We start from the raw sequence: 16,677 nt of genomic DNA, 5'->3' as shown, positions 1-16,677 counted from the left end.
GCTCATTGTCACATTAGCAGTGTCAGGTCATAACACCAGGCTTTTGGTAGCACCACATTCAGCCAGCAACTGACGTACGGTACAAACTTTCAAAGTTTCCTTGTTGTCACGTAAGTGAACTGATAAATACCTTACCTTGTGTTGTGTCCGGTTGCAAGCCCAGAAAATTTGTTCCACAACAAACACACGCCTGGTTAAAAGTGACATCTTAATGACAGTGTGTGTGAGACTCCGGGCCAGAAGGTGGCGAGGTGGTCCAATTAAAACAGATCCTCCTCACAGCATCTTTAAGGATAATCATTTTACTACAGGCATCTTAAGTTATGTTTTGACCCTTTTCAAAATGGCTGCTCTTATGAAATCATCCACACCCTTTGCAGTAAGAATCACATTCAGATTGAAACTCTTTAAGAAATAAAAGTGTTTTCTGCATCGGAAGAATGCATATTTACTAAAAACTTTACTGAAAAAGTTGCCAAAGCCACCCAATTTATCAAATTGATAATACTACTACGACTAATAATAATGATAATAAGAATAATAATTCTTCTTATTATTATTATTATTAATATTAATAATAATAATAATAATAATAATAATGAAACTCTTTTTGTCATTTCCTTAGGCCTTTGATCCCAGACAATATCAAGTAAAAAAAACTGATCATCAATATAGAGGCAAATCCAAAGTATTAATTATCTCTCAGGGCCTATAAGGGGCCAAAAGCAAACAAGTAAACAAAAGGCACATGATTGAACTAAAACAGTTGTTTTACAGCAGACACAATTTAGAGACCATTCCAATAAAGGAAAACACATTTGCTCTGCCTCTTCTTCTTCTTCTTCTTCTTCTTTTTTTCTTTTTTCTTTTCTGGATTTATTTTTTCCTTGCACCATGCCTCAAAAATGTCCCCCTTTTCACCAACTTTATGTCTCTGGCCTTTTTTCCACATCCCCAGCACTTTTCCATCCCCTCGTCCTACTGCGGCTGTCTGTCTTTGTCGTTCACTCCTCCTCAGTGTTGCCTGCCTGCCCGCCTGACTGACTGTGATATATGAGACTCCAGAGGTGTTTGTTCCTGTCCGTGCTGCTGCGTCCTGAGCCGTTCTTTCCTGCATAGTATGTTACATAAAACAGCATACAGCCATACAACCCAGAGAGAGCAAAGTCACAACTGTACACGTTTATTCAATGATCCCAAAAGAAGAATTTACATTTGATAGAATGTGAAAGGCAAAAGTTGTTTGGACTTATTTAAATGTCTTTCAACCCAAGACACAATTATCTTCCTTTAACTGTGGGAGGAGTGTGGTCAATACAACTTTTTGTTTCATATGATTGTGGCAGTACACAGACCAAAACATGTCAATGCTTGAATGGTTAATATCAGAGGTGTTGGTGTAATAACACCACCTAGTGAATGAACAGGGTATTTCAACCAATTCAATTGGAAAAGTGTTTGCAGACAGACTTTGGTTCAATACAAAAGAAATAATTTTTTGGGCCAAGAACATAAGAATTGCAAACAGCTTTTCATTTCCTGAAAAATCCTGTTTATATCATTTTTTTTTAACAGTGAGGGAGACGTCAGTTTGGAGGGTTCTTTTTTTCTCATCCTCCTGAATGTTAGCTCTAAAAGCCCCAAGAGGACTTGATAAGTGAATTTGAAACAGTGCAAAATCATCATCATTGTTCCTGAAAGTTTTATTTCTCAGTATCTGAGTATCTTTCTTGTATTCATATAAGTATTCAAGTTAACCCGTTCTTTTATATTTGTCCTTTATACATTTTTATTTAAGAGCTGATTTTTTCATTATTATGATTGTGGTGCATGGTGACCTTGATAACACAGTGTTCAAGTTCACTTTCCTCCCCAAGTACTCATTAACCACAAGCTGAAGCCAGAACTTGTTTGCATGTTTTTCTACTACAGTCAAAGCAACAGTGGACTCAAGACTCCACTCGAGCTGCAGTTTGATGACTGACTGCGTTGCTGTGTCCAAGACTGAATTGAATTTTCTTTTTAAACCTGCTTTTTAACAGTTTGTGATCACGATACAATTTTATTTCATACCTACTGACCTGTGGTTTAGCACTTTAAATGACCTGTGACTGACTGACTTTATTAGTGGTCTTGAAATTGTCTCTCTTTGATATCTTTTTTTTTTGGTCACAATCCATTTATTTAAATTGAGATTATCAGAATCAAGAGTAACAAATGTCTTTTTTTTTTTTTTCCAATAAAAAGATTTCTTGGATTGATTCTGTAGTATTGGTGGGTTAAGCTGTTTGGGATAATGTAATGTCTGCTCACCTTCTGGACACTATACTACAAACTTAGTTAACAAAGTTTGCAAAAAGCTTTACCCTACAGAAAGTTGTTTTGAACTAAGAAAAGAAGAGTTTAAAAGATCTGTTCTCCAAAACAAACACAGTCCTTGGTAAGTGTCATGTGTTTTGTTTGATGGTGCTCATGGGAAATGAAGTCTGCATTCCAGAAGAACACTCATACTTATTGCCAGAGGTGTCACTGCAGTTGTCACTAAATGGTTAGTCCTGGCAGAGCATTTAAAGCAACATTTACAATTTTTAATTAAGTTCTCTGACAAATTATCCAGCTATTTTTTTTTATTATTTTCCAATGCCGTTGTATCTCTCCTTATAAAATTTGGAGAGGATTTTACAACAAATTTGCTCTTTATTTTAAGTAGTTTGTTTCCAGAATAACTACAATGCTTAAAAAAAATCGCGTCATTGCTTAACTTATATTGAACTTATATTAATATTATACATGAAACATATTCATAATTTTATACATGTTTAGGCCCCGGGGGGTGTAAAACACAAAAAGCTGTGTCATATTTAGATTTGAGACATTAGAAACAAACATACTTTGACATGATAATGGATACTGAAACATCTGTCCTAGTTAATAGGTTACAATATAAGCCCCTGGTCTATCAGGATGCCCTACTATAGAGCTTATCTGACCCAAAATGAGGCCATGTTTTAGGAAATTAGTCTGGAGACTTAAGGAGACCTGACCAGGAGACTTAGGGGGCATTCACACCTACCTTGTATAGTCTGTGTGAAAACACTTAAACTAAACAACATCATAAGTTTGATAACATGTTTTTCAGAGGATTAAATCCAGTGAAAACGGCTTATCTGGTTTCAGTAAGATTCCCCCTGCTGGTCATTTGAGAGAATGCAAGTTAAAGGCACTTGTCAGGGAGACTTACTCAAAGTAGAAACAGGAATTTGAGATCATGGTTTAGGAAATAAAATGCTCACAGCATCTGGATGCTGTATGCTGTCAAATAAAACAGACTCAACAAAAATGAGTCGTTCTTAAAGGGGCAGCTGTAGAGAAACAGACGTGTGGTTGCATCATCACAGATTCTAAATATTTACACTTAACACACACACATACACACTTTCTGCACTGGCTTAGCCGTGATCCATGATTCATCCCCGTCACTTACATCCTGATCCAAAGACAGATCTTTCTATCACTGTGCGACCTCGCTGACATCTTACTTACTAAGTTATTGGACTCTTCTTTGTCTCATCCTCATCCTCCACCTGTGTTTCCTGAGTCTCAGGGTTTTCATCCTGTTCACCTCCAGAGTTTTCCTCTGGTTTCTCTCCAGCCCACCACTGTTTGAAATGGGTGTTGAGCCGCTCCAGGATGTCGATGGAGTGGTTGATGACTAAGGCAAGCCAGGCCAGGCCGAAGAAGATCCAGCTGGCCATGAGGACGCTGTACCACTCTGGGTAAACTTTGTCTGGATTACTGTCTGTAAACCAAACAATCAGTGCTTGTTTACATTTTTGTAATGTACTAACAGCTTAGCATAAAAACCCAGAGAAGACTCAGGAATGTAACACCACATAACAGCTTTTATCTTTCATCAGGGTCTTAATCATGAATTTAAAGCACACAGAATTAAACTGTGAAGTAAATCAACTTAATGAATAAAACTGACATCAGGAAATGATTTGTTGGCTGACAGGATGATAAGTGACTCCTCTGAGGCTTTACCTGCCACAAAGTCTCCAAAGCCGATGGTGCTGAGGGTGATGAAGCAGTAGTAGATGGCCTGAGAGAAGGTCCAACCCTCGTGCTGCTGGAATACAATCATCGGAACAACGAAGAAGAGAACCGCTCCAGACAGGTAGGACACCAGGTGGACAAAAAAGCGGGTACATTTCTGCAAAGAGGAAGCGAAGGGAGGGAGGAGTCAGGTGAGACAGTTTTCTTTTAATGAGTGAATGAGTGATATAAAAACATCTCCTCACCCTCCGCCCAGTCTTCCCTTCCAGGAAGTCGGAGATTTTCCTCTCCATGACCAGCATGTACTTGCCCACTCTGTTGAGCACCACCATGTTGAGCGGGATCCCGAATAATGCAAAGAACACGCAGAAGATCTGACCGGCGGTGGAGGTGGGACTTATGTTCCCGTAACCTGTAGAGACAGAGGTGAAGGAGGAGGGCAGAGTTTACGACCTTCTGTTTACCTCCTACATGTGTCCACCATCTGCTTCTGTCTGGTCTAAGTTTATTTTCTCTCCTGTTGGTGGAAATATTCCTTATTTCTCTGAGTTACTCTGGTTTTTTTATCTGAGTGAAAGGCAGGTAGAAGTATATTAGAAATATATTGTTCACTTATACATTTTTTCATTGTACAAGTGTTATTATCCTCATTTCTGCCTCACAGGGCTTAAAAACAGTGGGCCTCCTTCACTGACTACATAAAGTGAATTTAGTGAAGAATGTTAACAGAACAAATCTTGGATTCATTAATATATTCTTACTTAAATTCATTCTTACACTGCAAACAGAAATAGAACTTCCTCAGACCATGTGTACGCACGTATAATGATGACTAACTTTCTCAGAAAATGTAAACACATACTCTTTTAATGAAATGCATGATGTATTACAACTACTTTCAGTAAAAGAAAAACGTCTTTAACAGAATTCAATTATAAGAACTGTGAATTGACTAAACTTTTTAAATAACCATGATTTTGATACCTTTTCACCTTCATCATACTGAAAATGTTGAATCTTAAACTAAAAACCTATTTTGCAATTAAATATTTGTAAATGTAAAAATGTCACATTCTTAATGGCATGCCTGTCAATTCAGAAGTATTCTTGATATACATAAGGTAGAAATACTTAATTAGCATACTACTTAGCAAAGTAATTTTGTGATTTTTTCATTTCTTTTTCATAATCTTTGTATCTTTGGAGTGGATCGTTACTGTGTATGGCTCATTTGTTGGTCATGGACACCAAACTGGTTTTGTCTTCAGTGATATTTTTACTATTTTTGCTCCTGTGTTTGTCTGGAGATCCTACATGTAACCATGGCTACACTGTTTTCATGTGAAATCAGCTGCTAGCAGCCTGTAGCATGCCAATGCTAACTGGTGTAAGGCCTGATGTTTCCCCTCAAGGTGAGGAGAAGGAGGTGAGGACGACGTGCTGGTTCTCAGGTGTGAGCTAAGAGGTGACGACATGGACCTGTCCTTCCATCTATTGTCATTGGGAACGTAAGATCTATCTCCAATAAGATGGATGAGCTAGCCATGCTAACCCAGCTACAGAGGGAATACCAGAAGGCATAGTAGCATCATGCTATTCACGGACATGGCTAACGGAGCTAACATCAGACACCAACACCACACTGGAAGAGCTTCACCTGCTGTGAGCAGACAGGATCCAGGAGACAGAGACTGAACAGACTGCTGAAGAAGCTCAGTCCTGGACCCTGTGGAGGTGGAGGCTGGCTGAACTGGACAATGATGGACAAGCTGTCATCATCTATTTTCTTGTGGAGCTTTTTGCTCTTTCTATGCACTTTCTTACTCTTGTTTTCTCGATTGCTGCTGTGACTCCTGAATTCCCCCTCGGGGATAAAGTATTTTTTTCTATTCTATTCTATTCTATTCTATTCTATTCTATTCTATTCTATTCAACTAATGTGTACATTGGGTTTCCCAAAGTTTTGCGAGATCAAAAAAATGCCCCGGAGAAGCCCGACCTACGCAAACTATTTTGAATCCTCTATACAGAATAGTGGAAAATATAAAGAACTACACAAAAATATTTTACTACTTTATTTTGGGAAGGAAGAGAAACCTTCTTCTCTTCTTAACCAAAAATAGTAAAGTAAAACCATGCACATACCAAGCGAAAAAAAAAAAAATACTTTGACTGATTTTGCTATCAGTACACACTGTACAGGGGGTGAATTTATTTCTAACTTGGCAATTTAGAAGATATTAGGATCATCTGATTGTCCAGTCAGAGACACAGCTTCACTCATGTGATGGATAGGCGCCCTGTAGCTGTTAGAAAGGAAACCTTAAGCCTTTATTATGTCCAATATGGCCATATGTCTAACGATTGGCTTCATTTCACTGCATCAGTTACAGACGGGTGATGTCCCAGAGACAACGTCCATATTTTATACAGTCTATGGTGGGCCCCCGTTTTAAACATATTTCAGAGCAACAAATACAAACATACACGTCTTCTTTATGGCTACCTTAACATAAGACATGACATCAGGACTTGTGATGTGACTGTGGCCCCAGATGAAAATTAGACTTACAATGACAATCATTTTTGCAGCGTAAAAAAAGTTGCATTACCAATCCCATTGACTGTTATGGAACATGATCAGATACATGCTGTCTAACCTATTGTTGTGACCACAGTGGCAGCGAACACAGCAGAGCTGGTGAACTTCCAGAAGCCGTCCGAGGTGCTGTTCCCCCTCAGACTCAGGCCCACTTTAGATGCGTCATGAACAACCTGAAAGACACAATGAGGCTGTGTGAAAGCTTCTGAACACAGGCCTGGCTGTCTTCTTTAGGTCAGACTCCAGATCAGACTTCAGGCCCTGAAGTTGTGTAACTCCTGATCATGATTGATCCAGATCTCATTTGCCGCCTTGAGGCCTGTAAGGTCAACGTCTCCCTCTTGGCAGTGTGTTAGGCACAGTAGATATGTTGACACAGTGTGTTACATAAAAAGTCTTCAGTTCAGCACAAGAGTGGGAAATGACTCCCCGAGGAAATACAGAACAGGCTGTGACCTGGTTATCTAAGTGTCTCAGTTATGATGCAATAATTTCACACAGATGTGTTACTGAAATGTTGCCCTACTTTAGAAACACATACCTCAGATTTAAAACAAATGAACCGAGACAAAGTCACATCAGGCTGCATGATGACAGAAGGTTTTTCCATTCCTCAAATAACACACTGTAAAAATGGAAACCTAAGAAAGCGTTGGTGTTTTATTTTCTGTAAAAATAGTCAGATTGACTTAAAAACAATTATTTTAAGATGCACATAAAAAACCTATGCCTTAACTGCCAGTTGGGCAAAATAAGTTTTAATAGCTTGAAATTTGATAGTTTTCTGGACATGCCAGGTGAATGTGGCTCATTAATTCATTCATTTTTATTCAGTCATATCAACACCAAATATTGTACCCAATATTGACATTTCACACAAAATAACAGAATCAAGAGTCATGTGTTGAAAAATGATTGAGGCATAGGCATAGGCAGAAGTAGACTGCTTATAAAGGCCTATCCTATGTAATCAACTTTTTAGGCTGCCAACCTCCAGAAAAGCAAAGAAACAACAACACAGAAAATTAATCACACTTTTACATTTCAAAAATAGCTTTACAAACCATTTTCTTAAAACAAAAAAGAATGGCACATTTTTAAATTTATGCTGGCATCATGACAGAATTCAACTCCAATAATGGAGATACACCTCCTTTTCATACCTTTTTTAGCTTTTTGTACAGCAAATTCACAAACACTACTGAGCTCATATGGACTGTCTTGAATTAAAAAGAACCTTTGTATTGAGCCAGGGAGCATTTTTGATTTTGCTTTGAACATAATTTGCATAATTTTATAACAGATCAGAAAATTTCACAATATGGGAATTTAGAAACAATGTCACACTTCAGTTTCAGTTTATGAAGTGTGTCCAACATCAGTAGCTTTAAAGTATTTAATAATCTGGGATGTAACACATGTAAAGTTACCACATCAAAAACCAAAGACATGATTATCAATTTCAGGAAGTCTCCCTCTTTTACTCCACCTACAGTTATCAAATGTGCTGATGTTGAGATGGTGGAGACCTATAAATATATGGGGGTGGTCCTTGACAACAAAGTGTGTTTTGAACCCCATGCTGACGCAACCTCCAAGAAGGTTCAACAAAGATTGTTCTTCCTGAGGAAAATGAGAACCTTCCAGGTTTCTACTGAAATGGTGATTCTCTTCTACAGTAGTTTTATTGAATCTGAACTGGAATAACAAGAATCATCTAGGCAGTCTTGTTAAAACTGCTGGAAAAATCTCAGGTTGTCAGCAGGCCAGGGTAATGTCTATTTATGATAGGCAAGTCTTGAGAAAGGCTAATGCCATTCTGAATTGTCCCAATCATCCACTCAGGCTCCTATGAGGAGGACTATAAGACTTCAGGTCTCTTTTATCCCCAGATTACTTGGTAGTAAATTTCCATTTTGGTATGAGCTCTGAACTAAACATTTAATGTTTTTGTGTATTTTTATGTTTTATAACTTTTATGTTTTTTTAACCCTATTGTTGTTACCTTATCTTTTGTGTTCACTGCTGCAAAACCAATTTCCCTCCACGGGACAATAAAGAGATTCTGATTCTGATTCTGTTTCTGACAGAGAATCAGAGTTACAAAATGAGAACACCATCACCTCTGGGAAAATTAGAGTTCAACCAGAAGATGTTATGAAGGTAACCTAAAACAGAAAAGGTGATAAAAACAGAATGAGAGAAGGAAAATCTATTTTAGCCAATGACTAATTTTTTCAGAAAAGTTTCACCTTCTTGAAGGTGTTCCTCTTTTTCTCCTTTTTAATTGAGTATATAGATGGACTACAAGAGTCTCATACACCACCTGGTGTACAGGTAACATTCACCTGCCTGTGTTATTTCTAAAGTAAATGAATCTGTATAGCACTGTGAGTGACTGGCGACCAGTCCAGGGTGTACCCCGACTCTTGCCCAATGACAGCTGGGATCGACTCCAGACACCTGTGACCCTGAGCAGGATAAGCGGTTCAGAAAATGAATGAATGAATGAACCTGCATATTCATAAAACATTAAGAATCATTCTTCTCACTGGGGCATTACTCAGACCTAAAAACTCCATCAGCCACCAAACTCTGTTCCCTTTCTAACTCAGATAATTCAATATAATTCATTTTAATTCTGTGACTTTATAAAGATCACATTTAACTTCTTGTCAGTTAATAAGAAGTTGACTCCTGAGCCCGAATCTTGAGAAGACTGCTTCTTTACATCACTCCCCTTTGAAATCACACAAACTGATTTGTTTAAGAAGTGAAAGTGGGGTGTAGCCCTCGGCACTCAGTCCACCTCTCAGGTGATGACACATGAGCCTGGTCATTAAATCACTACGCAAATGTGACAGCCAGAAAAATTAGTGAAAAAAGGCACAAAAAGTGACATTCAAACAAAATTCAGTAAATTTGCTTTTTTTAAATCCATGTTACGGCAGAGAGATTGAAATATAAAAGAGTGAAAACATTGGATAAAGAATTGTTGAGACTTCTGTAAACCAGTGGGGACATTGTGATCATCTACTGAGGGTTTAGTTTTTCCAGATTTATTCCCAAAATCTTTAATTATTTCTTGTAGATATCAGAAATGACTTCAATCTAATTCTTTTAAAAGAACTTGAAGATCATTTCCCATCTCCCAATACTCTCCACACAGATTAATGACTTTTTAAATGTATTATAATCTCTTTTTATTCTGTGGTTTTCAAATCTACATCTTCTGTTTTACACACCATTGTCATTTTATATGTTTATTTTTTTCTATTGTTATATTGAAAATGTACCACTCACTGTTTTAGTATCCTGGCACTCTATCCACATTTTATCCTTATTCTTGTAATTCTCAAGTGGCACTTCCAGTCCATTTAGACTTTTCTCATTGTGTAACTCCTTAAGCTGCATTGCTTTTACAAAACTTCACAATTTCATTTCAAACAAGCACTTATAACTATAATTTGTTTTTTATTTGCTAGGGGAAAAACTCTCCTCTGTCATACGCCTCAGTATTTGTTAATCAGAAAATGTCTGTTTATGAAAATGCAAAAGAAGCAGGGCTGTGGCCCTGATGTAAATTTAGTGGCTTCTGTGTAAAACTAGCGTGTTGATACTGAACAACTGTGCAGATAAAATACATATTAATCTAAAGTGTTTAATTTATATCTCTTGTTAAAAAAATACTTTTTTTCCCCCATTTCTAAACCCCCTCACTTCCTCCTCTTCCATCAGAGATTCACGGCTCAGTTCTGTGGATTTCCTGTTTGTGTTTCTGCTTCCTCACCTGAGCGACTGCTTCCAGGCCGTCCTGGCTCAGACAGGTGTACTTTGAAAGCACCTTCTTCTTGTTCAGCAGCAGTAGACTGATGTCCTTCTTTCCCAGATCTCCCTCCAGCTTCCAGAAGATCACCCCTCCAATCAGCACGTAGACCACATAGATCAGCCCCAGCACCAGGATGGAGGGCACCCGCGCCAGGCTGCACACCTCTTTAATCCTCATCTCAGCCCCCTGCAACAACTTTTAGCTGGATAACTCAGCGCCTTGGACCTCTGCAGCTGGAGACAGAGAGGAGTGAGAGCTTGCCTGCTAGGCTTTTTGTCTTTCCAAGCATCGCAGGCAAATGAAGCTAAATGCACATCAGTGTTCAGTCGCTGCGGTGGCCTGGCATGCAAATGTAGAGGGATGAAAGAAGAAGAGGAGACGGCGGCAGGGATTGAGCTGTGAGGAAGACAATGGCTGAAGTCAAATTTCAGAGATGCTTCTTATTTTGTCTGAGGTTATGAGTCAGTTAAGTAACAGTTCATGGTTTCTATCCACATGTCTGACTTGTTACCAGTTAATTCTTGTTTGCACATCTTTCTCTGAGATAACACTTCTCCCTCAGACTGGATGGAGACAGACACTGAGACTTCAAGCTTTCCCATTACTTCTGGTCCACGTCAGTGAGCGTCTAAAGAGCCTGAGCAGCAGGACCCAGCCCTCCTGTATCTCAGCTGCTCCTGTAATCAGTCTCTGTGTGCTTCCAGGTCACCTCACACTGACATCCTCATTAATGGGTTTGTTTAAGATAGCGCTCCGTGCTCAACTCACCGCAGTTTACCATCAGCATACAAACGCAGATGTGGCCACACATGGGAACACACGCTAAACGTACATGAGTACACGTTCCCTTTCAAAGGTTTATCATAGCTGCCAGTGTGTGTGAGAGATAGTGGATCAGGAAGAGGTCTGAAGACCCACTGAACAGACTCCTGGGCCCAGCTGAAGAAAGAAAAACTAAAAACCCCTTTTTTTCTAAAGTTAAACAAAGCTTTTCTCTAAAAAGGAGACAAAATCTTGTGAAGAGTTTTTCTAAAACTATATAAAAAAACATCACATCTGATTTGTTAATGTCCTGTTAATCACAGTATTTACAGTTATTCTTCTTGAATATGAAAGTAGAGAGTCTCATCTACAGTCCACTGTCAGATCTTTGACAAGTCCTCGAGTTTACTGGACGACACGTTCTCCTCCTCCTCTTGTTTCTTAAAGCCCGGGTGAGTCAGGCCGATTGCGTGCTCCATTATCCTGGCCCCCATGTTGAGGATGAGAGCAAGCCAAGCCAAGGCGAAGATGATCCAGATACCTGCCAGACTCCTGTACAAAGAGATGTACTGCTTGTCCGGATCTGTCCCTGTGAAAGAAATTATTTAACATGTGAGAACATGCAGAGTTCATTCTCATTTTCTTGTTTTATAACATTTTTCCCATGAATGTCTGTGGTCTTTCCGCCTCATTAACACCTGTTTGCTTTCTCTACTCACCCACGACGTAATCTCCAAAACCGATGGTGCTGAGGGTGATGAAGGCGAAGTAGAAGCCCTCTCCAAACGTCCAGCCTTCCACGTAACTGAAGAGCAGAGGAGGGATGACCAGAAACATCAGACTGCCTGAGATGAAGAACAAGCTGACAGCCAGAGCCTCCACTGTTTGCTGCCAGACAAACACAGCAGAAGAAGTTATTGTTCAGTGCTTTGTGGTGGTAATAGGGTTCATACATTTTGGGCTAACTCACAGACCTTATGAGGAACAACAGAAACCATTCCCTGCTCCAGCCGGCCCAGGTGGATGGTGAGACACTTCCCCAGCTGTTTGAGGAAGGCCAGGTTCAGGGGGATCCCACACAGCGCATAAAACACACAGAATACCTGACCAGACACTGTGCTGGGGGAGAGGTTTCCATAACCTGTGGACAAGAAAACCAATATCACAGCTTTGATTCCTCTGATTTTAATCAGGTGTGTTGTGGTGTCCTCCAGGGCTCGGTCCTGGGACCCCTGCTATTGAAAGTTAAAATGTTGGCCCTTAGATGGTGCATGAACAGATTCTGTTTAATGTTTTTTCTGACTGTATCCACCTGTAACTGTTTAAATCTGGAGATCATCTGGGTTTATCTCAGCACTTTGACACTATCAGTGCTGTAAACAATTAATTCATGGATCAAAACTGAAATCACAAGTTGCCCAGAGGAGCATTTCATAAGCCCTTCACACCCTCATGAAAGTTGATTTATCTTTCCAGCTACTAGTCTAATCTCATCTGATTCTTTTTTAGAGACTGAGGTCAGTGATCAAGCACAACCACCCATCATGACTCAAACAGTCAATCTCACCTTACCCAGGCTGTCGGGTCTCTTCTGCCTCATACTCATACTGTGGGATCTGCTCCTGAATACTCACCCTAACTTGGAGCAAAACCAGGTCAGGGTTACGCAAAAGTGACTCGACTGAATCCCTCCAACTCATCAACTCCCCTCCTCGGGTCAAATGTGAAGAACTTCTCCTGAGACACGCTCAGTCTTAAGATTAACGGTGAAAGAGGTTTGGGGCCATGACACACAACCTCAGGAATTCACTCCCTGCAGCCTCATGCTCTGCTGACTCTGTCTGACCTCTTTCCTCAGGGTCTGCTTCACAGGTATGAACTATTTTACTGTCTGTACTGTATCTTTTCATGTCTTCAATCTACCTCTTATAAGATCATACAATATATTTAGTCACCGTGTTTGTTTTCTTTTATTCCTTATTCCCTATTGTTTGGGTATTCCTTCAATCGCTGTACTTGCTAAAATGGCAATAAAGTTCTATTCTATTCTATTCTATTCTATTCTATTCTATTCTATTCTATTCTATTCTATTAAAGCAGGATCTTAGTGTGTGTTTTTTTGGAGTGCTTTTGCAAAAAAAATGTAAAGAAAAAGAAAGACTTAATTTTTGCACTAGATGGAGAAAAAAAAGCAAAAACAAAGGAGAGGATCTGCCTCAAGAGGACTTTATAAAATGGCATTGTTCAATGAGACAGTCAATGTATAAAACCTAAAACAGGATGCAGTAAGAGACTGATGCATTATGGGAGTTTCCCATGGTTAGAAAAAAACAGAAAGTCAACTTCCTGGACCCTTACTAAGTATTCATGCACAATATCTATAACTGGCTTAAAACATGCTGGGTAAGTTGGGAAGACCCTGTATACCCCTTCTCTGAAAATTCAAATATGAAATTTGGCGATAGTTTCAAAAAAGGAGACTCTTGGAGACTAAACTGTAAAAATAAGTTTGCAAAGAGTTGGAATTACCTGGGAACCTGAGAAAATATTTACAAAAATTAAATAATAATTGCAGAATGTCTGTGTTTTCATTTCTGAGATGAAATTTTCAATAATTGGTTAAGTGGAAATCATTTATCAGATTTCAGGAAAATCAGAGATTCTCTGATGATATTATTACACTTGCAGCATGCAGTAAGGAACATGTATTGTTGCTTGGCAAACAATGAACCAATAAAGCAAGATGAAAATACACATTTTCTCCTTTTCTAGAATGTCCAACAGGCTGTTTACCATCCAGCAGGCATGTCCAAAGTCAGGGGCCAGTCGTAACTCAATGTGGCCTAAGGTCCATTTCCATAAAACCCCTAGCTTTCATCTTATAATTGATTAATCATGCTCTAAATTATGTAAACATTGACTTTATCGGTCAAGGCCACAAACCAAGAAACATCTCACCAAACTATATCTGTACTGTGCACTACGACACTACTTCTTTAAAGCTAAGGCTCTGTTCATTCTGCAGAAACTTGACAACTCTTACGGCTGACGTCTTTAAATGAATGTATTTATCATGATGTGAAAATGTGGGAGTTGAAAAAACACATTAGAGGACACAAAACCAGTTTAAAGTTACTGAATAGCGTAACTATTTAGTAACTAATAGTTCAGAATGCAGGATCAGAAAGTGTCTGCTGGCTGAAAACGTAATAAAATCTGGATCCTGATCCTGTCACAAAAAACCCTGACACCTTTTTGCCATATCGCCCCCTAATGGAGAACATTTGCCTTGGTCAAAAGCAGAGTTTGCTGATGTTTACAAAGCATATTACTGACCACGGATTATCTGGTATCAAGAGACAGCTGGCAATTTGTGTCTATGAATAATGTTAGAGAGGAAATTTCTCATACTATCTATAGACATACTCACCAATAGTCGTCACAACTGTGCCTGCAAAAAAGAAGGAACTGCAGAAATCCCAGTTACTGGGGTTTGTAGAGTTTCCTGATGGATTTACTCCTTTTTCCCAGGCGTCCAGAATCACCTGCAGACACACAAAACAGTTTATGGTCACACTTGAAAATTGAAAAAGCAAACTTTAATTTGTGCATTAAGCGTTTTGGGTCATGGCACACTTCTAGATTTATTCTTCATCAATGTATTGACTGTTTGTTTTCTGATTTTAAGAGCACTTTAATCCAAATATCTGATCAGTTTAGAAGAATACATTTTTAATATTGGAGACTGATTTTTATGGCGCTTATTGTAAGTTATGAAAAGAAGGAAAACCTTAACAAACTTCTCCAGCGCTGGCCCATCCAGGCAGGTGTAATTAGCCAAGAAACTCAGCTTCTCCAGTTGGAAGTGGTTTCGGTTGTTGCTCTCAGCATCTCGCTCCAGTGTTCTGAAGATGATGGCCCCCACCAGCAGGTAAGTGAAGTGAGCCAGGGTCAGAATCACGGTCCAGCTCACTGTAACCTGCGACAGCTGGAACCTCGCCATCAACCTCTTCTGACACCACAGAGCGACTGGCGATTAAAGTCTCATGAGTAGTTTCCCCATGCTGCAGGTGATGGTTTTGAATCCAGCAGAACATGAAAACAGTTTTAAAAAGTCACTTTCAGCTCATCTGATGCTTGAGCCACATCAGGAATGGATGAGGTTATTCTGTATTTTAGGGTTTAGCTGAAAGTGGATTTTCCTCCAAACATCTTGTCTCCCTTCTCGACCTCTGATTGGTCAGACCACCTCAGATGTTGGTTGTTTGATTTAAGGGTTGCCTGGGTACCAGTGAAACTCCCCCTCTCCATTACAGCGACATCTGGACACACACATTCACTTTCAAACATTTCCACTAATAAGGAAGCTGGGGCAGCATTTTGTCAGCAGAACAAAGGTTAATATTTTACCTGTGTGCTGCAGGTCCTTCCAAACCTACCTAAGAGATTCATCAGGACTTTACTTTGTGAGGAGAAGATTCAAGGGAAAACATTCAAAATACACACTGACTTGACACACTGATAAAAATCAAGAGGTGTTTTTTTATTATCACACTGGGAGGTGTATCGCTCAGTTTTTATTTAGCTTGACTGTTAACACCTGGAGGGATGTGTCAAAAGCGGCAGGTATGACCATCAGAAGGTCATATGTCCTGCTGTGATGAATCACTGCTCTCTTTAAGGACAACACTGGTTAATGTTTACAACTGGAAAATTATGGTCCGATGGTCCTGTCTACGCAATATAAAAAGCAAAAAGAGCGAAAAAAAATTCATTCAGTACATCAGATGCAAAACGGCATAATAACTGACCAATCCGAACCGCCGTTCCCCCCATTTCTGGTTTGTCCGTGAGTCCATCCAATCCCCTGTCTCTACTGCCCCGCACCGTCCCGTCAATGGTCCCACATCATCCTTCCCCACTACCCCTCTTATGTCAGCTAGCTGCTCAGCTACTGAAGCATCATGGTCATTGTCTCATCAGCCAAACTGGGTTTCAGATTGTAGACCATAGCTTTAAGACATTCTAGTTTTAAGCAAACTTTTAAGCAAAATTTTCTTATTCCATTGGCAGTTTTTTTAACTTGTTACAGGCAATTCAGACCAAATTTTTGTCTCTAAATAATTTAAAACAAGACAATTTTCTGGACTGACCAGTTGATTGTATCAAGTATAACAAGACATTTTTTACTGAAAATTTTTAAAAAAGGCCTGCAGAAACGCCAGAAATCTCAAAGAGAGGAGCCTTGAAAAGACAGCAGCTGAAACTAAGTGTTTCAAACAGGGCCTAAAAAAGCAGTTTTCTAAAACACCAGTGAAAGAAAAAAGATTTTTTTTTAGCTGTAAATCATATATATATATATATATATATATATATATATATATATATATATTTATATATATATATATATATATATATATATATATAT

The 16,677-nt window shown here is 39.1% G+C and overlaps 2 protein-coding genes across 2 annotated transcripts; both read right to left on the bottom strand.

The window, feature by feature from the left end:
* Positions 1–3,282: 3,282 nt before the first annotated feature.
* Positions 3,283–10,679, bottom strand: LOC141806857 (potassium channel subfamily K member 17-like). Its single transcript, XM_074692544.1, has 5 exons — positions 10,449–10,679; positions 6,717–6,831; positions 4,302–4,468; positions 4,045–4,213; positions 3,283–3,799 (listed from the first exon to the last, which is right to left on the bottom strand). Exons 1-5 carry the CDS (start codon positions 10,662–10,664, stop codon positions 3,543–3,545), a joined length of 924 nt encoding a protein of 307 aa, XP_074548645.1. The 5' UTR covers positions 10,665–10,679; the 3' UTR covers positions 3,283–3,542.
* A 950-nt stretch (positions 10,680–11,629) lies between these two features.
* Positions 11,630–15,252, bottom strand: LOC141806859 (potassium channel, subfamily K, member 16-like). The gene is made up of 5 exons (XM_074692545.1): positions 15,040–15,252; positions 14,680–14,794; positions 12,224–12,390; positions 11,969–12,137; positions 11,630–11,838 (listed from the first exon to the last, which is right to left on the bottom strand). The coding sequence occupies exons 1-5, from the start codon at positions 15,250–15,252 to the stop codon at positions 11,630–11,632; spliced, it is 873 nt and encodes a 290-aa protein (XP_074548646.1).
* Positions 15,253–16,677: the final 1,425 nt, after the last annotated feature.

Source organism: Halichoeres trimaculatus, unplaced genomic scaffold (assembly GCF_033239565.1).
Source record: "Halichoeres trimaculatus isolate MK-OKI-2021-1 unplaced genomic scaffold, fHalTri1.1 fHalTri1_scaffold_17, whole genome shotgun sequence".
Taxonomy (NCBI): domain Eukaryota; kingdom Metazoa; phylum Chordata; class Actinopteri; order Labriformes; family Labridae; genus Halichoeres; species Halichoeres trimaculatus.
Note: the sequence above shows the minus strand (reverse complement) of the source record. Positions and strands in the feature narration are given on the sequence as shown.